This window comes from Sabethes cyaneus, chromosome 1, assembly GCF_943734655.1.
Source record: "Sabethes cyaneus chromosome 1, idSabCyanKW18_F2, whole genome shotgun sequence".
NCBI classification, from domain to species: Eukaryota; Metazoa; Arthropoda; class Insecta; order Diptera; family Culicidae; genus Sabethes; species Sabethes cyaneus.
In genome coordinates, this window is record NC_071353.1 from 61,594,306 (window position 1) to 61,620,221 (window position 25,916).

The window sequence follows — 25,916 nt, forward strand, 5'->3', positions numbered from 1 at the left end:
GCCCAGTTTTGATATATGCAGAGTTGTCAAAAAGATTGTTCACATATTACGAACACAATTTATAGCGTCCGCCATTATCCAACTTTTTACGCGCTATAAACATTGTCGCCATTCTATATATAGTCACTCTACATCAAATCTGGCACTTTTCTCTTGCAACCCTACCGTGCTCTTTCTTTCGTTTACGCCAAAGAAGGAGAGCAAAAATGTACGAAATGTAAACGAAACTATTGCTCTCCTTCTTTTGCGTAAACGAAAGAAAGAGCAACACTGCCGTACAGGAGAAGAGTGCCCAGTTTTGATGGATGCAGAGTTGTCAAAAAGATTATTCGCATATTACGATCGCAATTTAAAGCGGCAACCATTATCCAGCTTTTTACGCGCAACGTTTTCTGTGAGTTATTGCGACATTTGCCCCTATTTAGACTACCCCGATTTACACGATTATCACAGTCGAATCTCTCAAATGAAGTGAAAAAGAAGGGGAAAAAAAGAAGTCAAACTCATTAGTAGATCAAACTAAAAGCCACTCTAGTGTCAGATTAACAGTGCAAAATGCGGTACGTTGCATTAAATGATTATCACAGTAGTCTAAACAGTCATAAAAGGGGCAATAATAGTAAATTATTTTATCAATGAATTGTTATTGAGATTCATGTAAAATTCTTCACTTCTACGTGATTATGTTTTGTTGGCTTGAACGCATCACTTCACTGCCGTGTGAATGCTGTGTATTAAAAGCAAAGCGTCACCTCATTTTGTGTCGGTTTCAGGAAACATAGTAGATGCCCGGGGGTTGGAAGCTTCCCTCGATTTTCGAGCAGTTGCCAACATATAGTAGTTTTAAACATAATATTGGCATCTCTGCATCAAACGTCATGAAACGTAACCAACCCAACCATCAAGAGAGACGACCGTACCATACCGTACCTCGTGCAATTTGTGGGATAACATTTATCACATATTTTTATATTGATTTTCTGATACAGAAAGGAATCCGCCATTCTGTTAGCACGTTGGACGCCCTTTAAGTTGTTTCGATTAAAGTGACTTTAAGGTAAGTAATTAAGCGTATGAGCGTAGATTATCGTAAGTCAAAAACCTTGATATTGAAGCCAAAATTAAGGCATGGCTCACTTGAGCAAATTACTGTTTATTCATTATTTTTCGTTCATCGTCGCCCTGTTACTTCAAGCTTGCAGCTGCTGAAAGTAATTGTCGTATATGGCTAAAAATACGATTTTATTTACAGGCTAACTAATATTACACAAGATGATTTCCCCAATGGTTTGCGAAAAGTTCTGGGCAGATAAATCTAATTATGACAATGCCGAAAAAAAGTATTATGAATATTTATCTCAGGTAAGTTGAATCAAATTTCCTTTGGCGTTGATTATTATCAACCTTATGGTATTCGAATATAAAACCATTAAACATAAAGTCTACCATCTTTTAACGAAAGCAAAATTATTTTTATTGCTTCTCAAATCTGTCGTTTCTTCACACGTGGGTAGACACTTTTTTCTTTAAAAAAAGCTGAAAGCCCTCACTTAAACTAAAAATGTGTTTGGAGGTGGGGCGGGGCAAACTGTGTCAGTGCAGTTTTCTATTTCGTGTACTGCTGTGACGTTATTCTACTTTTAAATTAATTTTCTTCCAATATACTATCATCTACTAAGAATAATAACTATTAATAACTTCCAACCTAGGACTTCTCATTTAAAAATTATTGAAGTTTTTAATATCGTCGCATAATCGCATATCTTTTTTTTTTATAATCTCGTTTGTTTGATTTGGCTCGTTTGCGGTAGCTTAGAGTAGCCGTAAAGCTTTTATAATAATAGCACACGAGGAGCCCAGCTTACATCTATGTTAGGAGGTATGATCGATACACCCGATTTACTGGGGTTAATAAGTATTTACAGTTTTCTTAATATGTAGAGGGGCTGGGACGTTTATGCGATACATTGAATTAGAAAACTAACTAAATACTCCAGTAATGGAGGAGTTATGTCAGGGGATGGTATTTAAAGACAATTAGAATGCTCAATTTACCAGTTTTCAATTGAACTATATGATAATATGGTGCACCATCAGAGGTGGGCACCGTTAACCGAAATTTTAGCTTCGCTAACAGCTAACCCGCTAAATCAAAACGTTAGCTTTGGTAACTGCTAACCGCTAAATCAACCAAAAAGTTAGCGGAAGCTAACGCTAACTGCTAACCGCCAGATTTGTTAGCATTGTATATTTGGCAATACATTGATCAGCGCTAATTAAAAACAATAAGAGAAAATTATCATTGTAAAGATCTAAGAAAAATTACATGAATTAGTTCCGTGAAAAAAATTGCAGGCATTTACAAAACATGTTTAAAGAACATTATCGCTCACCACATTAAAAAGGGTAAAAAAATGTTTCCATGTGACAAGACATAGTTTTCTCGATATTTCATTAGAGTTTTCCATCGCTGTAAAGATTTTTGTGAAAGCTTGTTACAGTTACAATTACAGTTGGACATCGATGGGCTACTGTTTGCCCGAAACCGGTCGGTAAAAAGGAAAATATTTTTTATGTATGTAAGTAGAACGATACGTATTCTGTCCATTGTAAATAGTTAGATTTTCATTGAAAAATATTTGTTTTACTACATGCTTAGTTCCTGAGACATGCATTTTCAAAGTAGGTAAGTGTACCAGTAGCGGGACATCTAGTAATAAAATTTCTAGTTTTTAGTAAAAATATGAAATTAAAATCAGAAGGTACGGTACAGTTTTTTAAAGTTTGTTTTGAGTTCTCCGCTGTCATAGAAAGTTTTGTGAAAAGCTATTTTCCAGATAATAACATTCCTTGGTCGTTGAGAAAACTTTATTGCATTGATACTTGGCCCAACAATTATGAATTTATATAATAAGTGATGTCCAAGAAAATCGAAACATCTCCCTTGATCTTTTCTGTGAATGTAGGAGACGAATTTGTTAAACATCGATTTATTTGAGTCCGAGTACAAAAGTTTGGAATTTGGAATCCTTCGACATAAACTTGTGTGATCTTTCTCAAAAAATTTCCTTCTGCCAAAAAAAGTTAGTGGTTTATTTAGCGGTACATAAATTTAGCGGAAGCTAACAAAAACGCCATCGGTTATAAAAATTAGCGAAAACGCTAACCGCTAACCAAAATGTTAGCTGAGCTATTAGCGGATTAGCGGAATTGTGCCCACCTCTGACCATAAAGTTGGCTTTAAATACATACCAAAATTAACCGACCAAGTAGGTAATGAAATGAATAAAACCTTAGATTAAAACGACGTAAATAAATTTTGCAAAAAATTGTATAACTAGTACTGATTTACGTAAACCGGCAATTACAGTTGTCTTTATTTCCATAATTGATTACAAAATATTCTAAAGTGCACTATATTTTTCATCAGGTCATATATTTGTTCAGGCTCGTGTACGGTAGCTTTAAGGAGACACCTTTTTTCTCATGTTAAGTTTTTATAACTATGCACTATGCATAAGCACAATTCTGATATTTTCCAAACTAGGACCACGCTTTACCATGTCTGACTACGAGTAACAATAAATACATCTGTGCACCCTCTTTCTTAAAGTTCAAGTACGCACCATTGATTTCATTGATTGATTTCAAAAACAATTTTTATGATCAAAATAAAAGATATGTTCACGAAAATTTATCATTGTGCTCTGACAGGCATGATAAATTTTCGTGAACCTATCTTTTGTTTCGATCGTTAAAATTGCTTTTAAAATTCTAGAAATCCTTCAATCACAGATTCAACTTATTTCGCTCGTATGCGAAAAAAGGATATACAATTGAGAGTCAGTAAAACGAAGTTCTGAATGAAAATTATTCAGCTTTATGACACGAAAGGCTAAAAATTGTGTAGCGCATATTATATCAGACTGAAATCTCATAAGGCTGGGTTGGATGGACTGGATACTTGCCTGTCGATTATCATTATAACACATCATTTATTTTACTACTTAACGAGGTTGACGCACCAATTTCGGTCATCCAAGTTGAACAAATCAAATTTGACTGTTCTGCATGAATTAAAACAATCATGTTGAATTCTCAGCACGTTGCAGTAACTACGGCCAACGGTTATGCCGTACTAGATTTTATCAAACTGAATGCGCAGCAATTCCAAGGTGTCTACTGCCTAATTCAGTACGAGGTGCTTGTATGGGGGCCCTACCATGTGGTTCAAATTAACCGGATTGAACGAATCCAGCGTAATTTCATCCGGTACACTTTGCGAATGCTACCCTGGGATGGCTTTGTTCGTTTATCTCCCTATGAGAACCGGCGCGCTTTTTACGCCTGCCCGCTTTGACAAATAGAAGGAATATGTTGCAACGATTATCCATTTGTGGCTTCCTGCAAAATAATGCTGATAGCCAGGAGATTTTAGGACAGCTTCGACTCAACCTACCATAATGCACATCTGATGAGCGGGTGCCTGTTGGCCTAAATGCATCGTACTTTATTTGCCTAGAATAATCCTTTTAATGTGTCTTGTCGTGAGCTTAATGTTGTATCTGATACGTTTTAATTATAACAGCATAATTAATTGGAATTACTTTTAAAATTAGAATTAGTATATATTAGATCTTTCCAAGACTCCTAAGGTCCTAAGCCTTAAAATCTACATAACAACCTTCATAAAATGTGTAATGTCCCGGTTTTCCACTACCTTGCTTGCGAATAGTTGTTGGTCATCTTAGGATATGGTGAACAGTCGAAGCCGCAACATATTTGCTTTTTAAATGTTGTACCGTATATTTTTTGCCAAAATTTCTGTTGCACTTCGTAGAAGTGTACAACGCGCTCCCGAAATGCTTCTTGTTTCGACGCCATTTTAAACAAAACTGGGCAAGCATAAACAAAACAAAAAATATTAACAAAAAGAGGAGAGGGAGAGCTAACACACACATACTCTCATCTCTCTCTGAGCTCGTTTGTTGTTGAGCATAAGGGCCGCGGAAAAATTGCAAAATTATGGTTGCAACCCGTTATATAAGTATTTATATACGACTAGCTGTAACCCGCGTGCATCGCCTCGCGTCTTATTGAGAGCAAATCGGAGGTACGCTATGAAACGCTAACGTTATGTAACTCAATGAGGTGCAACTACGTTACTTTTGCTCGTCTTGAATGCAATCTAGTATAATTGGTTTGTGTCTTTGCTGAATGTTGGCGATTGTTACCACGAAAATATATGACACCCTCTTTTTGGCTACAGACAAATATAGATAATATCCGATTTAGCGCGACACTAACACGAAATTTTGCATACGTGCATAATTTTAGACTTATTAATGAAAACAATATTAAAAAAAATTCGAAGTCACCTATTTTTTCAGAAAATTAAGGGGCTCTAAGGACTAGTCACGTACCGTCGTGAATCGCTAGTTCTCCGATTATAACTCAGGAACAAAAAGTAACGCCACCGTGATATTTTTGTCACTAAAAGTTGAAGTTTGTCACTAAAGTTGAAAGAGTTAAATGAACGAGAACATGAAAAAATAACTAGAAAATTTTCCTAGAATTAGAGCATAGTTTTTTCGATTTTACTTTAAAGTTTTCCACTGCAATGGAAAATTTTGTGAAGATTTAGATAACATTTTTTCTGGATAAAAGAAGATAGATAAGAAAATTTACGTATAAGTTTTATAACAGAATATTTACTCTGTGATGCTTAGTTCCTGAGATATCAATATTTAAAATAAATAAATGCTTAGGAAAATAAAATTTTACGACCATAACTTAAGAATAAAAAAAAACGCCATCGTGAATTTTTTGTCAAAAAGATAATAAACTAGCAAACAAAAATAAATTAAAAAAATTCTAAGAGCTAGAACATGTTTTTTTGCTTTTCTTTAAAGTTCTTTAGAGTTTACAAAACTGGTATTTTTCCAAGCTTGTTTTTTTTATAAAGAAATCTGTTCTACACCGCCTAGTTCAAAGAATTATAAACTTTGGAAATAAGCTATGTCCGGTAGGGAGTATGCAATGAAATACTATTGGTTATGTGCTTGTAGGAAATATGCCTTTCGGACAAAGTGATTCAGTTCGTTTGTGTTACCATGACATGTTGTTATTATCAATAACAATTGTATTTAATTTAAATTTATAGTTTTATGATTTATTAAATTAACAGAACATCCCATTAACTAACACTTGTTCCATTAACATGCAAGCTATCACTTGAGAAAAAATCAACTTATTCAGCCGTGATGTCAACGCCCGCAACGGAAACATCTATAAAGGATTCATCTTCACTGATTGCTGCCGTAGAACCTTTTGAACAAACGAAGGTAAAAAAGGATAAGAAGAAGAATAAGAAAAATAAAAAGGATGCTTCTCAATCTCCGGATCCTGCTCAGGTTATAACAACCTCAGTGATGCCATTGAGTGTACCAACAATGTTTCCAACATCCGTTGTGACAGAGAATGCGCAATTAAAAAAGCAAAAGGTCAAGAAGAACAAAAAAACCAAGCCAGGACAGGAAAAGCAAACTTGTGACGAAAATATTGTGGCTACTAACAAACATATAAGTGAAAAAGTACAGAAGGAAAATGTCAAGAATCTGAAGGAAAAGGAAAATTTAGCTCATAAATTATGTGATAACATAACGGAAGAGTTAAGCAAGGTTAACAGTTTGTTCAATATTTTGAAATTTCTTATACGATCATATTGCTTTAAAGTTGGATTTAATTTCATTTCACGTAGCAAGTTCTAAATAGTGCATTAACTACAGTGCGTCAAATGAGAAATTGAAAAATAGCTTGTCTCCTTCTGTTATTGACAGTTCTAATATCTGTGCGATTTCTATACAAATCAATATGATCGCTTGCAATTAGTTGCTTGGGAATTGGATTTTTCTTTTTTGATAAGAATTGAACTTTTTATGGGAAGAGTGAATGTTTTTGTAAAGATTGAAAAACTTCATTAAATATTTTAATTTTTACAAACACATTTACTCTTCCCATAAGAAATTAAAAATCATTAATTTTTATTTAAGATTGTTGTTATTTGCTAAAATTATTCGAAGCATTCGTTGGCTGTTTATATTTAAGTTTACTTTCAAATAATTTACATATATCATAATAAAATGAGAGTATCGGACTCACAAGCACGTGCTATCTGCATAACTTTGCAAGGTGATGCTAATCAATAAAGGCATTACCGGAAACTTCCGTTTCTGGTATCATTTCGCCGATATAAACAAACACAAAATTTATAAGCTCTTGACATTTTAAAATTTTGGCAAGCCGCTTGAAGAGCATTCTCTGATGCGATGCAAATCTTTACATCTACCGTGAAAGCATCAGTCGCCGCGCACTGGGTGATATTTTCATAGATATTTGCAAATTGCATTTAACGCAATCGAAGGAATGTATGTCGTTTTGTTGTGACAACCGCAATGTATGCATAGAATTAAGAATTTTGATCTCAATTTAATGAAATTGATGAAAATATCACCTAGTGCGTGGCAGCTGTATGATACAATTGTATGATATTTGCCCGAAAATCATTCCTCAGATTTTTTTTCGTGAGATTGCAGTTTACCAGGTTTGCTGGTAGAAGTGGACTTCTGGTAATGAAGGTTCAAACACGCGTCATTTATTTCTTAGATCGCGTTAGACAGAAGGAATGAAATGAGAACAGTTTTATAAACCTAATTTTTATTTTAATCATAAAAAAAGCTTTTGAAATTTCACAAATCAGTGACGCGAGTTTGAATCTTAATACTTTTTAGAAATAGGTTTTCTGAAAAATTTTATGTTCTATTTCGATGTATATTTATTTTATTAGTACATTTCGGAGAATGCTCCTTTCTGAGGAGTTTTCGTTAGCTTTGTTTTTGTTGTATCACATTGGCCCAGAAAATCCTTGTCAGAAAACCATTTTTTTTTTCAACCAACCATGAATGAACCATTCTCCAAAACACGGAAATTGAAACAAATCGTTTCATCTTTCATCGGTTCTTCACCCGATGTCAAAGTTTCTTGAATGATTTGTTATCTAAAATATTTCAATTGTTTTCAATTTTTTCGATGCAATCAACACTGAATTTGAATTTTACGCGTCACTCGTTTGGTCTTAACCTTTCGTTACGCGTGCCAACTTCGATTTATAGGCATGCTAAAACCTAACAGAATTACCTCAATTACTAATGTCATTTGGTGAAAAACTTATGAAACTTTTTCCACCATTTGAAAGATCTTTGTCTGCGGATCAACTTGGCTGAAAACAGTAATTTTCTTTATTGCTGGAATCCTGAGATATACCGAGATAAAGTTAACGGTTCTCAGACGGTGTACAAAATACAACAGCGCGAGTAACGGAGGGTTAACTGAGCGATAATCTTTGTTTGAGTAACCCTTTGAATGCAAGAGACCGCCGCTTTCGACGGCAATTCGGCGGCTGGCTGAGACGTTATACGTCAACGGCCTATACATTTAACCAATAAGCAGTAAATCAACTACCTAGTTATTGGCATACCTGGCGGGTTTTTATTGCATGTTGCTATATATCAGCTTTTTGACTTCATAGCTGTTCTAAATTCACGGCAGTTTCAAGGGGGGGGGGGGAGATTGACAAAAACTTTAAAAATAGTTTGCAATGGGCTGAAATAAACTTGCACTTCAGTAGTAAATAGTCGTATACCAAAGCAAAGCAAACCCTAGGTGCTACATTCCGTTATCAAAGCTTGACCTTCTGTTTTTATACGACAGACATCGCAGCCAGTTGTTAGAGTGCAGGACAATTGCAGGGCCAGTTGCTACGATCCTATTGACTCTAACAGCCTCTGCCTGTCGAGATTCGAACATACAACGACGTGCTTATAAGGCATGCGTCATACCTCGAAGCCAACTGGTAGCCGTATATTTTGTCAAAATAGTTTTTAAGTAGCATTTAAGGCGACTTCCTACATAACAGCAAAATATTTTGCTGTCAAAAATATTTCACTGAAGTGGTGCATAATATATTTAGGTATATTCTCTGGCATGCTACAGAGTGGAAATGTTCACATACATTTTTGCGTATTTTTGTGAATTTATGGGGCGACGTACTGTATTCTCTGCCAATTTTATCTAAATAAATCTAAATAAACACGAAACACCATGCATCAATTACGCAAGTTTTATTGTTATGCTACCGAAAATCTGTAATTATGCACACAAAGAATGGAAAATAATGGTACTAAACATAATAACTTCTTTGGACAGCTTAGCATATGTTAATGCCCAATTGTTTGCAAAACAACAGAGTATTCTGAATTGTACGGTGTTGTTTCATTTAGTTGTAAATCTGACAACGAAATTTTATTACATTAAGGTTAAATATATCGGCACTAACTTTTCAAAAGGGCCAATCTGCAAAATGTAAACAAACCGAGTGAGGGTTATGTTTTGTTGGACTAGCACAGGGAAAGAAAGCCTCACTCGGTTTGTTTAAATGTTGCAAATTGGCTCTTTTGAAAAGTTGATGCCGATATATTACTAGCAGTAGCCAGCGTTCGTCACCTCACGCCTAATTGAGAGAGGCGGTACCTATGATAATTTAGATTCGCGTAGATCTAGATTGATAAGCTCCTAAATGTGCCCCCAGCGCTTGATGCAACTACGTGAATGTTGCTTGCCTTGATTGCAATATGGCATAATTCGCTTACTTCGCGATGGAGTGTTAAGCAGGCACTTACATTTTTTAATAGTTTTGTCACGAACAATGTAAGGTTTATAACACCAACTTCTTTTTCGGACCCACGGCAGATCATGCCCTAGATACGAGAGTGTTCGTTAGGTGCTTGCACCAGCTGAGTTTAGATGCACATTTATTGCGGAGATTCCACCTATTTAGACACCCAGGCGAAAATTATTAACGTAATTGTTTTCTACGTTTCCCACACATGTTGCAATTTAGCAATTTGAACCATCAGTTTCTTATTATTGCCTCCCCACTGCACCCCTCCTTGATTGACAAGCATATTTTCAATGTAAGTACAAGATAATTATTATTCAAATATGAATTTGCGTAGGACTCGTAAAATTGCTGCAAGGCACAATAAGCGTTTTTGCATTTTTCGCCGCATTGTGGCGGATTGGTCCATTCTGGTAAATGATTTTCTGGAGAATGGTACATATTTTTAAAAAACGATTTTCTGGGTTTTTGTGGAGAATGGCACTTTCTGGCGAACAGTTTTCGAGCAATTTGCATTCTGGAGAATGGTTTTCATTATCATCACACATCATCAATGCTATACAAGTGAAATCGTCGAGAAATTTCGTAAAATAAGGCAGTAAAATAATGAGCTAAAATGAGTTTTGACTCTAAGTCCCGTAATATATATTAAGTTGATAGCATTGTACATAATGCACAAAACAATTGCGGGGTCAGTTTTCAGCCAAGATTGGAATATTAAGGTTGAACTTAAAAAATCCGGACACGAAAAATTTTATAAGGTCATTTTACAATGTATCAAAAAAAACAATTCGATGTTTTATGTTCACTCTCTGGATGCATCTGCATGCTGTAATATCATTGTTTCAGGCTTACACTTCTTATCATAGCACAATGCTCGACCTTTTCTGTGTCCCGCTGTTTTTCCACGTATTTGGTAGTCAAATTCCATTTTTGCTTTAACTCTCTTTCGTCCATGGGCCCTATTCTCACAGTCACTTTACCTCACCTCACTTCTTTCACTTTCCTGTCACCGTACCTAAAGTCACCTCACCTTACTGGCCCCATTTGATTTGTACAGTCACCCAGGTGACTGTGAGGATCGCAAATTGTCACCTCACATAAAAAATTTAGGAGAAGTGACTGTGACAATTATAGGGCTCTATAGCATTTCCACTCTTCTTCAGTTTGCCCTTCACAGTTCCCCCTTAGCTTTGCCCAAATTCTATTTCTGTAGGATTACAGCAACTTCGTTATACCACTGGCTGCTCAGTGGTGCCGAATCGCAAAAACGCGATCATTAGTTATTAGCATTTGCATTAGCATGTGGTTGCACACATCGTAGATGGCTATATAATCATATTATATACCTGGCTACGTCCGAACAACCGCAGGGAAAGTGGATAGGAATGTTAGTGTATCATCTACTTTTGAAAGTGCAGGGAACTTATACTATCTTCATAGATGTTACTGGAAAACAGAGCATATCGTGTTAGTAGCAAAGCAACGTAAATTGGAGTATATATGACCAAAAGTAGAACAATCTCACCAGCTTCGAATGAAATATAATTGAGTCATTTGTGTTTCCATCAGTGCATCGTACCTCCTAGCCCTACCTACTCAATAGAAAATACCCGGGTGAAGGCGGTAGGTAGAGACTTGGGATGCCAAAAGTTATGTTGGACTCTTCCTCATTTGCCTTCCCCAGTTTATACCCGCAAAAACGCGATCATTAGCTATTGCGAAAAAATGCGTAATTTTTCAGTGGTGATATCTTAATCTTTGGAGAAGGTTATTAATAAAATTGACGAATTGGAGTAAAAACTGCCGCCGTGGCGCTACCTGCTGCGATGGTGATAAAAACGAAAACAAACGTCAGATGCGGTATATTTCATAAAAAGTTTTCAGTTAAATTAATTTTTAACTAGTTTTCGATTGAAAACTTTACTAAATTTTCGTCAGATTTTGTAAGAAATTTGCTGTTTTGCAAGGTATTTTAAAAATACTTCTAAAATAATGAATTGTAAGAGAATTAATTTGAAGAATACTGTAGAAGTTGATATGGCGACTTAACTAATCGATCAAAGCAGGGATCCTTAATCGGTTTTTGCATATTATTGGAATGTTTTTCTACTTTGCTAAATCTTTATGCTTGTTTTGTATCGGTTCAAGTCAAAGCGAACCATGTTACTCCGACCCTGCATGAAAATATGAATGTTCTCTTTGGTTACCCTGTATCTTGGTTGCAATAGCCTGGTTTCTGTTAATTTCACAAAAAAAAACAAGTTTTTTACCACTTGAGCACATGGATTTTTATAATTTAACGTGATAGATATAATCTGTCTTTTGTCGCACAAATATATAAAAACATTATTTTCTCGTTAGACACAAATGCCACAACAGTGGTAAAGTGTCTTAAATAAAATATAATAGTAATAAAATTATTTTCTCGTATATACTGTAAACAAACCATTGACAATGTATGTACCAAAAATAAACTACTCAATTTTCTTAGATTTTGCAAAAATAATTTCACTTGTACATTGTTTCACTACCTAAGGAAAATTAAAAAAGTGAACTTTTTCCGATTCTTCAAGCAAACTGTCAACTCTCTCACCATTTGGCTAGTTCCAAAGACCACCACCGTCAGCGCATAAGTTTCTGTCGAATAGGTCAATATAGCGCATCTTTTTAAACCACTAGTGTGACCTTCGTTTCACCCATTAGGGATATATAGGGGAAATTCTTTAGATTAGATTAGACTTTAGATTTTCAGATAAAACCCAATAAATAGCGGTTGTAATACATCTATTTTCCTTTAAGGGGGCATAGTACCATTTACGTCATATACCTATTACCTCATTTCAAATATTTTTTTTCTTGATAACACAAAAGACGAATTGATTCGGGTTTTGTGCATTCTAAACATTATATTAATAATTTTGTTTTCATATGGAAACCTCTCCACTCCCATATGGCTCCTTGGCAACGATCATTAAAAACCCGAATTAATCCACCCAGCGGCGTGACCTAGTCTTTCTACTTCCACAATAATCATTTAATTTCTCAGGAACATCTATATTTGACTATATTTTTAAATATCCATTCCGTATTTCTCAAAATCCTTATTTGCCACTAAAATTCACAACGTATTGCGTACAATAATTATATTTTCTTTCCTTGGGTGCGTAAATACTTGTAAGCGTCATTTATGTTACTTGATGAACACCTTATTTAGTTTTATAATATTTACGTGATTTATAGAAAAACTAGCTGACCCGACAAACTTCGTATTGCCACAAATTAAACTGTATTGTACATAAATCGTGAATCTCGGATGACCTTTGTCACAATCTTGAGTTTTGCAAGTTTCTGGGGAGTTCATGGGTGTTTTAATATACAAATTTTCCTCACAGTGAAGTAGAAAACAACTCCCCCCATTGCTTAGCCTGATAAAATAAAGCGGATAGCATTTAAATATTCGCCATCATTACAAACCATTTCGCCGAATACCATTTTGCGGAACACCAATTCTCGGTTGACCATAACGCGGAATATTGAATTTCGCGAAAAACCTTACGCGGGATGTACCATTTCACGGAAAACCTTTTCGTAGAGAGTACCATTTCGCAGGGGTGACCCAACTGAAGGAAAGTATTAGAGGTCAGTAGATCTAGGAAACAAAATAAACCTAGATAGAGGTGATCTCTACAGGGGGCTACCCCCCGCAGTGCCCGGCGCTTCCGACGGCAACTCGCCGACAACACTCGCGGCCTGTGGCCGTCTCGCGCTGAATTATCTAATGTTACTATTGATAGTTTTTGGTGGTCTTGTTTTTGATTAATGTTTTATGAAAGAGTCTAAAATTTCTCGAGTTCGATTAGTTTTTGAGTTGCGCAAACATTTCTGTTTTAGTTGTATGATAGTCCTTATCCCCCTACCACAGGGGTGAGGGGTCTCAAACCATCATTAAAAAAATTCCTGCCTCCAAAACCCCGCACATGCCAAATTTGGTTCCATTTGCTTGATTACTTTTCGAATTATGAGGAAATTTGTATTTGATTTGTATGGGAGCCCCCCCCCCCTCTTAAAAAGGGAGAGGGGTCTTAATTCAAATGCCAAATATGGTTTTATTTGATTAATTAGTTCTCGAGTTATGAGGAAATTTGTATTTCATTTGCATAGGAGCCCCCCCTCCTAAAGTGGGGAGAGGTTTTAATTCACCATAGAAAAAATTCTTGTCTCCAAAAACACCCACATGTAAAATTTTGTTCCATTTGCTTGATTAATTCTCGAGTTATGCAGAAATTCCCCTCTTAGTGGGAGGAGGGGTCTCTAACCATCATAAGAACATCCTCTGGCCCCAAAAACCCCTATATGCAAATTTTCACGCCGATCGGTTCAGTAGTTTTCGATTCTATAAGGAACATTCGGGCAGACAGACAGAAATCCATTTTCATAGGTATAGATTTGTATGGGAGCCCCCCCCTCTTAGTGGGGGGGAGGGATTTCTAACCATCATAAGAACCTTCCCTGGCACCAAAAACCCCTACATGCAAATATTCACTTCGAGTGGTTCAGTAGTTTTCGATTCTATAAGGAACATAGAGCAGACAGAAATCCATTTTTATAGGCATAGACTAGCTGACCCGACAAACTTCGTATTGCCATAAATTAACCTGTGTTGTACGTAAATCATGAATCTCGGATGATCTTTGTCACAATCTCGAGTTTTGCAAGCCCCCCAGTGGGCGGCGCTTCCGACGGCGGGTCACCGGTAACACTCGCGACCGTCTCGTCCTGAATGATCTAGTGTTACTATAGATAGTTTTTGAGGTCTTGTATTGACTAATGTTTTATGGAAGAGTCTCGAATTTCTCGAGTTCGATTAGTTTTTGAGTTTCGCAAAAATGTCTGACCAAACTCGTGACTTTAGTCATGACCTTGAAATGCGGTCAGGCATATATTAATATTTTTTTTTTGAAACGATGATTCTACAATTGATGAAGGGACGGTAAGGGAAAGTAATAAAAAAAAATCCTTCTTCATTACTTTCCCTTACCGTCCCTTCATCAATTGTAGAATCATCGTTTCAAAAAAAAAATATTAAAAATTTCTGTTTTATTTGTATGAGAGTCCATATCCCCCTACCACAGGGGTGAGAGGTCTCTAACTATCGTTAAATAAATTCAAGACTCCAAAATCTCCCACATGCCAAATTTGGTTCCATTTGCTTGATTAGTTTTCAAGTTATAAGGAAATTTGAATTTCATTTGTATGGGAGCTCCCCTCTTAAAAGGGGAAGGGGTCGTAATTCACCATAGAAAAAATTTCTGCCATCTAAAACTCCCACATGCCAAATTTGGTTCCATTTGATTGATTAGTTCTCGAGATAAGAGGAAATTTGCATTTCATTTGTATGGAAGCCTACCCTCTTAAAGGGGAGATGGGCCATAACTCGCTTTCTTGCGTCCAAAACCACTTACATGTCAAATTTGGTTCCATTTGCTTGATTAGTTCTCGAGTTCTGAGGAAATTTGTTTTTCATTTGTATAGGAGCCCCCCCCCCTCTTAAAGTGGGGAAATCCATAGAAAATATACCATATAAAATATTCTTGCCTACAAAAACACCCACATGATAAATTTGGTTCCATTTGCTTGATTAGTTCTAGAGTTATGAGGAAATTTGTATTTCGTTTGTATGAGAGCCCCCCCTCTTAAAAAGGTAAGGGGTCCTAATTCATCATAGAATAAATGGTTGCCTCCAAAAACATGCACATGCCAAATATGGTTCCATTTGCTTGATTATTCTCGAATTATGAGGAAATTTGTATTTCATTTGTGTAGAAGCACCCCCTCTTAAAGTTGGGAGGGGTCCTAATTCACAATAGAAAATATTTTTGCCTCCAGAAACCTCCACATGCCAAATTTGGTTCTATTTGCTTGATTAGTTCTCGAGTTATGAGGAAATTTGAATTTCATTTGTATAGGAGCCCTCCCTCCTAAAGTGGGTAGGGGTCCCAATTCATCATAGGAAAAATTTTTGTCTCCAAAAACACCCACGTGCCAAATTTGGTTCCATTTGCTTGATTAGTTCTCGAGTTATGAGGAAATTTGTATTTTGTTTGTATAGAAGCCCCCCTCTTAAAGTTGGGAGGGGTCCTAATTCACCATAGAAAATATTCTTGCCCTCGAAAACTTTCACATGCCAAATTTGGTTTCATTTGCTTGATTAGCTCTCGAGTTATGAGGAAATTTGTATAGAAGCCCCCCCCCCCCTTTTAAAGAGTAGAGGAGTTATAATTCCCCTTATAAAGAGGGGAGGGGTCTCAATTTACCATAGAATAAATTCTTGTCACCGAAAACACCCACATGCCAAATTTTGTTCTATTTGCTTGATTAGTTGTCGAGTTATGCAGAAATTTGTGTTTCATTCGTATGGGAGCCCCCCCTCTTAGTGGGGGGAGGGGTTTCTAAACATCACTAAAACCTTTCCTGGCCCCAAAACACCTCTACATGCATATTTTCATGCCGGTTGGTTCAGTAGTTTTCGATTCTATAAGGAACATACGGACAGACAGACAGAAATCTTTCTTTATAGGTATAGATTTGTATGGGGTCTTTTGCCATCGAGAGAACCTTCCGTAGCCCCAAAAACCCCTGCATGCAAATTTTCACGCCGATCGGTTCAGTAGTTTTCGATTCTAAAAGGAACATAGGGACAGACAAACAGACAGACAGAAATCCTTTTTTATAGGTATAGATAATGTAAACACAAAAGATAATTTTTGCAGACTTGAATGAATATATATAGAAAATTAGAAATTAACCCTCTTCTAACGGGTCTACAGACGGCCTTAACTTTCGGGCTTCAGAGCCACATACGAAACATGTTTTGAATTGACAATATGAAATATGTGTTCATAGCCGATTTTTTGTTATTTTGATATTAATACCAAGCGTTCAAAAGTTAGCATCTTTGAAAAACAAGAGTTCAGAAAAATTATTATTATACTTCGCTTTTGAAGAAAAAGGATATCTATAACAAAATGGTTAATCTCAAAATTTTACTATCAGTTTGCTTGACTTCAATTTTGCAATATATCAGAATTAGAAAAAATAACTGAATAGAGCATTAAATATGAAAAAGAGAAATTGAACTGTTTCTTAGCTGGCCCTTCAGATAATTATTTTTGCATGAAAATCAAAACTTAAGCTTCTTTTGAATGTACTTTCATGAAAAGATAGTCATTAGCTTGATCGCATCGTTTTTACAATGTATACCATTAGAGGGATAGGAAAACAAGATGAGGTCGAAAAATAGTGCAAAAGCTGCGCCATAAACATGCTTGAGAATGGGAAAAAGGATCGATATGATTTCCAGTGCTTGTCATTTTTGATTTATTTATTAAAACATGATACATGACATAAGACATCTCCTTTAAAATGTCACTAACAAAAACAAATCTTAAAAAATTACTACCGTGCAACGTTTACTTCCTATTTTTCATATAACATTTCTAGGCTCTAGTATCTATTGATTGAAAAGAGCATCTATTGATGCGCAAAATTTGTTTGAAATTTGTATAAATTTATTTGGAAAAATCAACTCACTAGTATTTTTAATCCTATACACCACTATACCTACATGCTTAAATTAACTGTTTTTCTTCGCTTTTTGCTTTTCTTGTACAATTGTGAGTAACAGCAGTTGAAGAAAATGACAAATGAAATCTGAAATCAAAGAAAAGAAAAAACTTTTCGATTGAATCCCACTATTTAATATTTATTTGCAACAGATACGTAGTTCGCCTATGACGTGCAGGCTTCATCAGTGTCTTATTTCAAAGCGTATACGTATCTGCCGCGAATAAATATTAAATAGTGGAATTTAGTCGGTAAAAGTTTTTTCTTTCCTTTAATTTCAGAGTTCGTATTCTACTAAGAGGCTTCAAAAACTTCAGACAATTGGCATATTTCTCACTTTTCTTGAATTTCAATGCAAATTTAAAAATTGCAGATTGTCATCACATACACACATACATACATACATACATACATACATACATACATACATACATACATACATACATACACACATACATCACACACATTGAATACAATCAACATTTGATTGATATGTTTTGATTTCACACGCTTTAACGGTTTAATATACGATGCTTAAGTGTTAAAGTTTAAATAACTTTGGAATGAACCGCCCGATTTTAAATAACTCGGTTTCGTTTGATAAATCTCAGCTGTAATTTTCAAATAATAATAAAATGTGATGTTTTTCATGCAATTAATGCTTATATGTTACAAAAATATGTTTTAAATAATGCTTATATGTTACAAAAATATGTTTTAAATACTATTTTTTCACATTTCTATACGTAACTGTCAAACTACAAGCCCAACCGTCATGAAATTTGGAAGTTAAGGGTTTGCAAGGCTCCTCTTCCATATGCAATTTTGTTCAAATCGGTTAAGGGAACTATGAGATAATGAAGTCCCATATTTTTCGTGTTTTTATACATAAATTTTGAACTAAAAGTCCGATCAGTATGAAATTCAATGACGACCTATGGGACACCTAGACCTTTCATTTGACACTAAGAGCATTAAAATCGGTCCAGCCATCTCCGAGAAAAGTGAGTGAGATTGAAAGCGTTACATACACTCTCTCTCTCTCTCACACACACACACACACACACACACACACACACACACACACACACACACACACACACACACACACACACACACACATACACACACACACACACACACACACACACACACACACACACACACACACACACACACACACACACACACACACACACACACACACACACACACACACACACACACACACACACACACACACATAGAAAATGCTCAGTTTTCGAAACTAAGTCGAATGCTATAGAGTAAGGAGGGGTAAAAGTACGATGCGGGTAAAAGTGCGATTCAATGATTTATCAGTGCGGATTCCGAGTAAATTGACTACATTGGCATGGATGGGTGAGTACTTTGACAGCTTAAATCCATCATAAACATTTGTTGTTTACGAATCATAGTTGCTGAGTTATGGGTAAAAGTTATTTTAGAACGGTTTTGATGTAATATTTCGTTGTACGGCAAATACGATATCAACAGGAGGATATTACTTATTCACAAATTGTAGCAGCGTTTTACATCACTCAGATATCTCTCTTGAAATTGTGGTGAGAAGAATTTGCAAAATATATGTTGCTTTTCCATAATTTAATCAAACCCCGTCAAGCGCCTAGCGGGGCAAAAGTTCGATTTATTGACGGGGTAAAAGTTCGATTCATGGATCGAGAATCTAACTCATTTTACTGACGGGACGACGACACTATGCAAGTCCTTGCGACTTGCAAGGTACTGCGGGCGACGCTGTTCGTCCGTCAGCGTTATAGCCGCGATTCTCAACGGGGTTGTTCGGGGAAAGGAGTTCTAGTTCTATCACGGAGCGAAAAAATTCGTTTGTTTCAAACGAAATTTTTATAACAACCTAAAAATATTTTTGTTTCGAAACGAAATTCTATTTGAATCAAGAAAATAACAGTTTCGCTTTTCCATAATTTAATCAAACCCCGTCAAGCGCCTAGCGGAGTAAAGGTGCGATTCACAGACGGGGCAAAAATGTATAGCTTATATACAGCTTTTGGCACTATATTACAGATAGTAGAAATGGAAGATCTGCAGAAAACTGTGCTCTACAGATGTTGGTCGAAGAAAAACAATGTTTTTCCGCTGATGAAACATAAAACAAACGTTTGGGAAAGTTTCGATCTGTCGGAGACTGCAATACACCAGCGGAAAATAGGAAAGGTGTAAATTGAGAATATTCCTTACCGAAACATACCGCAGATTGACGATAATATGGTTTTGTTAGCTACTGCTGTGCTAATTTCATGGATTCGAGCTTCGCACTTTTGCCCCGCGGTAATCGAACTTTTACCCCGCTAGTGGGGTAAAAGTGCGAATCGGCACTTGTTCAGAAGAATGAAGAATTTATTTTCAATAACACTATTATTCCAGATGATTTATAGTTGAATGTAAAGACATTGAGTAGCTGCATCACTATAAAATATATTTTGTTGTTGTTCTTCTTTATATCTCGCGAAAATTGATGACAACTTCAAACATCGCACTTATGCCCCGCCCTACTCTATGCCATTCGGCCCGCAGGACCTTCTTTCCATTTCCGGTTGGTTTTCCGAGTGATTTCTATACCTTTATACCTACTATATATTTGATTGTATAACAATTCCCCGAAAACCATTTCCCCGAAACCCGTCTCCCCGAAAGATATTTCCTCGAATGTATCAATTCCCCGAAAACTCTTTTCCCGAAAGATATTTCCCCGAATGTAATAATTCCCCGAAATATATTTCCCCGAATGTACTAATTTCCCGAAAGATATTTACCCGAATGTACTCATTTCCCGAAAAATATTTCCCCGAATGTACCAATTGCCCGAAAAACATTTTCCCGAAGGTATCATTTCCCCGAAAACCTGATTTCCACGAGTAAAATTCATGTTACATTGCATTGCAAGCCTGTTGTCAAGTGTTTGTCTGGTCTTACCCAAAAATTTTTTCCCAGTATCTTCAAAGTAGAAATATATGTAAGATTATACGACATACGGGGAAATATTTTCCCCGAATGAAGTTTTTCTGAAAAATACTTTTCCGAATGTACCTAGATTCCCAAAATACAGTTTATAAAAACCAATTTCTCGAATGCCTCTTCTTCGGAAAGCATGTTTTTAAAAATAAGCCATTACTTCCCCTGCGCAGCATTATAGAATAGGTGAAGCAGTTTTATGCTGCAAATCTGATAAGTTTAAAATTCAAAAACTGGGGTTGAGTACCACAGAAGGCTGCAAATCAAAAAGTAGAAAAACACATAAAGCTGAAACAATTGACATGTCAATGAATTTTGACGGAACATGTAACATACTATTTAACACCTAAAAACAAAACCAGTTTTCACATATTCTTGCTGATAAAATAACTGCTGCTCGTGCGGAATGAACTGAAAATTAGTTACTACGACTGGGTATGCGGAAATTCACAAATTTGTGCGTGCGAAAGTCTGCTACATCCAACGGTGGATTGGCTATCATTTTTCTTGGTGAATAGATGGATCATTCTTCGTGAACAGACGCAGAACTTTGACCTTCTTAGGTCCCTTGGTATGATTTCCAACGTAAAAATCGTTTTCGGATCATGTAGGTAAGGTCAGTGCCGTAGCGTGCGGTTGTCAGACTAGCCACCGCTAAGGGCGCTAGGTCCTAAGGGTGCAAAAAGCAAGGCTCCGATAATAATTACAACCCTTTTTACCATACTTTCACTCGAAACACTGTGTAAAGGTCAATTAAAGGTAATGACATTATATTTCATGAAAAACTGAAACAAAATTCGTCATTATATCAAAGATATTCTCGCATTTTGCTATTGATATTTGATACCGCTCATCAGACGGCGCACATCTTCTTCAATTACGGTCTAGGCCAGCAAAGTCGCTGGTGACTGCTTCCTTCTTTCATCTTGTCAGAGAATTTAACTCTTGCAGTAGGGAAATATCGACTGTATGTCAAAACATTCGCAGCCTTCGGTCTACTTAATTGTTGGTTATATGCTGTCCTTACTCGCTATCGCTCGTTCGGACTCAACTAAAAGATAACCCCTACTAGTCGGCAAACCTAGGAAAACACATGCACCTAAATAGAGGTGGTTTCTGCGGGGGGGCTGCCCCCCCCGCAGTGGCCGGCGCTTCCGACGGCGGGTCGCCGGCGAACACTCGCGGCCTACGGCCGTCTCGCCCTGAATCATCTAGGAAACGTTTGCTACTAGCACGATAAAATAGTTAGGTGCCACATCTTGTAATAAGCGTAACTCATTGTACTCGTAACATTGATTTTAAAAACATTCGTTTATCCGAGAAAATAATTTTCGGGGAAAGTCGAAAATGCGGGCAAATGCGGTAATTAGACGATGCGCGAAAAATCCAGAAAAGAGAGATACTTAATGAACTGTAAGATAGCAGATGAAGATGTGGTTGGAATAAAAGATATTAATAATTGTAATAATACCTACTGCAGAATAATTTGGTTTTGTTTCCTGATGTAAGTTAATTCCTTTAAATAAATGAACGCTCCATTTATTTTTAACTTTGGGTTACTCGCAGTTAAATATTTTTCTAGATATTGGTTCTTTCTTGCCAATAGCTTTCTGGTAAATAGTACTTTCTGAGAATCAGTTCTCTGGAATTTGATACTTGGAATTGGTTTTCTGGAATTTAGTACTTCCTGAGCATTGGTTTTCTGGAGAATGATTCTTTCTGGGGAATATCCTTCGGTATTTTATTTTCTGGTGTTTAGTTTCCTAGAGAAAGTCGGACAACCATTCGTTGAGTCCGTGAGGTGCCGCAATTGCATGCGACGCCTAATTTCATACGCTTGGTCTAAAGGTGGCGGTTTCCTAGCGGAACATACAGAACATTTTCGACAAAAATGTTTGAACGTATACTCTCAAGCATTCAAACATTGTTGAAGGAAATGTGCATGTTTTGTTCAGAGATATTGTTGACTTTAATACCATTTGCACGGAACTAGGAGCCAAAATTAGCCGAACGGAATTTGCGCGCCTCGGATCAGTAATGCCTAATACTCTGATCTCTGATGTGCTTAGCTTCAACACCTATATAATTTGTGACCTCGAAATATAAAACGTTACTTTTCGGGGAAATGGTACATTCGAGCAAACGGTTTTCGGGGAAGTAGTATATTCGGAGAAATGGTTTTAGGGGAAGTATTATATTCGGGGAAATGGTATTCGGGGAAGTAGTACATTCGGGGAAATGGTTTTCGGGAAAGTGGTACATTCGGGAAAACAGTTCATTCGGAGAAATAGGCTTCGGGAAAATATCCTTCGGGGAACTGGGTTTCGGGGAAACGGTTTTCGGGAAAATGTTGTACAACCATATATTTATATAGTAGAAAGGCAAAAACATAAAATACGGTACCATAGATTGGCACTCGGGGGCATATGCGAAATGAATATATTCAAGTCGCTTTTTAGACGAAGGATACGGATACGTAAAAATAAACCGCGTAAATTGCGAAATTCGCGTAAAAAAACGCGTAATTCCAAAACAACGTGTAATAGACGTTCTGAGCATATCCACGTAAATTCCAAAATTGGCGTAAGAAGCGACTTTAGTGTAATTTTAGAACGATATAAAAGTATATTAAATTTTCACGTGTTTGACTCATCCTTTTCTCTTTTTTTTTCGAGCGCATTACAAAATGGCGGATATTCAAATATAAAGTCAGTTTTTGAATCAAATAAACTGAATTTAAACTTTTCTCAAAAGTACAAAAATTGTAATATAAGAAAAAGGGCGGGTCAAAAATTAGATAATTTTATAAGTTTAGAAACAAAAAAAGAATTTACGAATCAATCAAATCGTTTTTTGTGTTATCAAGAAAAACATATTTGAAATGAGGCAAAATATACGGCGTAAATGGCGGTTGAGCACTTCTTGAGATATTGACTATGGTATTGACTTTCAAAACCTAGTTTCGAAAAAAACTGCATTGAAGTATTTATGCGATAGACCAACCTCGTGTTTTAGTCTTGACCTTGAAATGCGGTCAAGCATATATATTAATATTTGTTGAAACGGTGGTTCTACAATTGGTTAAGAGACGGTAGGGGAAAGTAATGGAATTTTTTTTTGGGTTGGGGAAAGGTGAGGGGGGAGGCTATTGGCAGCTACACCTAATAAGTAGTCGTTGTGACTCGTACCTTTTGTCCAAATACCATATATACAAATAAAATTTATTTTATTTATTTATAAACTTTTTTTAATGGGGCTTTCAACCAGTGGTTGGTTCGCCTCAAGGAAAAATTTTACAATTTTAGTTACAAGAGTTCGGTACATTAATAACATAAACTAACATTTGCTATCTAATTTTGTCTAATATTCTATGCTAATATTAATTATATACTATCATATAGTTTCGCTTCTTTGAGGAATAAAATCAATCTGATTTCCACAGTGGGGTCTTCGTTGAGTGCATCATGTAAACTCGATACAAATAAAATGATTTTTGTTTTCATTATAGTACAGACGAGTAATTTCTCAACCTGTAGCAACATTTTTTGTTCACGAGTTTGTAGGACCTTTACCAAAATGACCATAATTCCTTTATTTATCTAAAACCTAATATTTTGCAATATTTTATATATAGGCAACAGAAATACCTTTCCAATTATGTATAACTCTCATAATTAAAAAAATCAGATTAAGTTTTATGGACCGAAAACAAAACTAGTCTCAACCAGCAACAGTCTCCCCTACTTATCCTATCCTATCCTGACAACAAATTCCCAATGTGATTCTGTACTTTATTTTACTCACTCACTTTTACTGTACTAAATTTTACTCACGATAAAATTTAGCATTTTCATGTGTCTGGATTTTTTTATGTTCAACCTTTACGACTGGTTTGTTAGACCAGTGTCCTCGTGTCTAATCAGCTAAAAAAGAACCTTCAGTTTTGTTGCTTCGCTAGACATCAGCAACCTTAAATTATTTTTGTGGGCATAAACAGAAAGGCATTGTATTTACAGTCAAGTAGGCAATTTAAGTGAGGTGATATTTATAAAACATCCGATAGTGCTGCTCTTGTTTCATGTTACAAATAGTTTAGCGAACTGCACAAAACTAGATGTTAATTACTGTAGATTTCTTATTGTTACTTGCGTTTTTATGAGATGGTCCTATTTTGTTGTAAATTTTGCTATTCCCGATTTTTTCACGTTTGTTTCTGCTAGATTGATTTGCACATAATAGTTTTACTTTTAATTTTTGGTTTTAAGCGTGTTTTTGCTGAGCATCTAAACATGTTACGTTGCTTTGGAGTAAAGCATTTTCACAAATTTATAGCTTATCGCACTTATTTAAAATTATTTAGATAATTTAGTTGAGATTTTAATTTTATTTTGTATTTCATCGTAGATGAATTCCTTTCCGGCACAGTGCACATTAGCGTCGGAGATCTCTAAGGCTAGACAGCACATCAAAAATTCGCTAGAGAGAGTATGAGTTTTAATAAAAGCACGGTATAACTATTTTTGACTGTTTTTGTCTTTACATTATGCAGATGGATGGCATTGCAGCTCTTGCCGCTAGTCCAGGTGCTGAATTGCTGGATCGTCTGTCTACCGTAGAAAAGGAGAATGATAAATTGCGTTCAGTCATCGATGGCCTAAACAACCTCGTAATAGATTTGCATGCACGTGTCAAGGCATTAGAATCGGGATTAAAAACAGTGCCAACACCAGTAACAGTGACGAAGTCAGCACCTGCACCAATTAAGAATGCCACTACTACTGACGATGCTGATGACAATGACGTGGACCTGTTTGGTTCCGATGATGAGGAAGAAGATAAGGCTGCGGCTGATTTGCGAGAAAAACGTTTGGCTGAATATGCAGCTAAAAAATCAAAAAAGCCAGCTTTGATCGCCAAGTCAAATATTATCCTCGATATAAAGCCCTGGGACGATGAAACTGATATGAAACTAATGGAAAAAGAGGTCCGCAAAATTAGCATGGATGGATTATTATTGGGAGCTTCCAAACTAGTTCCGCTGGCATATGGAATTCATAAACTGCAGCTGTCGTGTGTTATCGAAGATGACAAAGTTTCTGTGGACGAGCTGCAAGAACAGATAGAAAAAATTGAAGACTATGTCCAAAGCGTTGATATTGCTGCATTCAATAAAATCTAAAGCAGTTTTTTAATCACATTGTATGTTCACCTTTCTTTCAAATTGATTATCTTATTGTGATGTTCTAGATTCATGATAATTCCTGCAAAAAGTCAGCAAATCACTGTTCTGAATAAAAGGTTTTTGAACTGATTAGAATATGATGTTTTTATTTCTAGAATAACCACGCCATTTTTAGTCAATTTTTTTAGTTTTAAATTGATTTTTTTGTTCGATTATAGTCACTAACAGCTTATGTCATTCGTGACTTCTGCGGGGTTGGGATTTGAACCCGGGTCCTCGGCGTGAGAGGCGTGAATGCTGACCACTACGCCGGGAGTGACCCCCTTTTTAAATTGATTTACATATGTTATATTTAGCAAA

At 36.1% G+C, this 25,916-nt stretch overlaps 1 protein-coding gene across 1 annotated transcript; it reads left to right on the forward strand.

Annotated features, from left to right (window-relative positions):
* The first annotated feature begins 891 nt into the window (after window positions 1–891).
* LOC128732913 (probable elongation factor 1-delta) lies at window positions 892–25,685 on the forward strand. The gene is made up of 4 exons (XM_053826360.1): window positions 892–1,057; window positions 1,253–1,362; window positions 24,779–24,859; window positions 24,924–25,685. Exons 2-4 carry the CDS (start codon window positions 1,273–1,275, stop codon window positions 25,551–25,553), a joined length of 801 nt encoding a protein of 266 aa, XP_053682335.1. The 5' UTR covers window positions 892–1,057; window positions 1,253–1,272; the 3' UTR covers window positions 25,554–25,685.
* Window positions 25,686–25,916: the final 231 nt, after the last annotated feature.

Coding starts and splice junctions, on each gene's coding strand:
- LOC128732913 (XM_053826360.1), top strand. CDS start 1,273: ATGATTTCCCCAATGGTTTGCGAAAAGTTCTGGGCAGATAAATCTAAT. Junction 1,363..24,778: donor ATTATGAATATTTATCTCAG/GTAAGTTGAATC, acceptor ATTTCATCGTAG/ATGAATTCCTTTCCGGCACA. Junction 24,860..24,923: donor TCAAAAATTCGCTAGAGAGA/GTATGAGTTTTA, acceptor TACATTATGCAG/ATGGATGGCATTGCAGCTCT.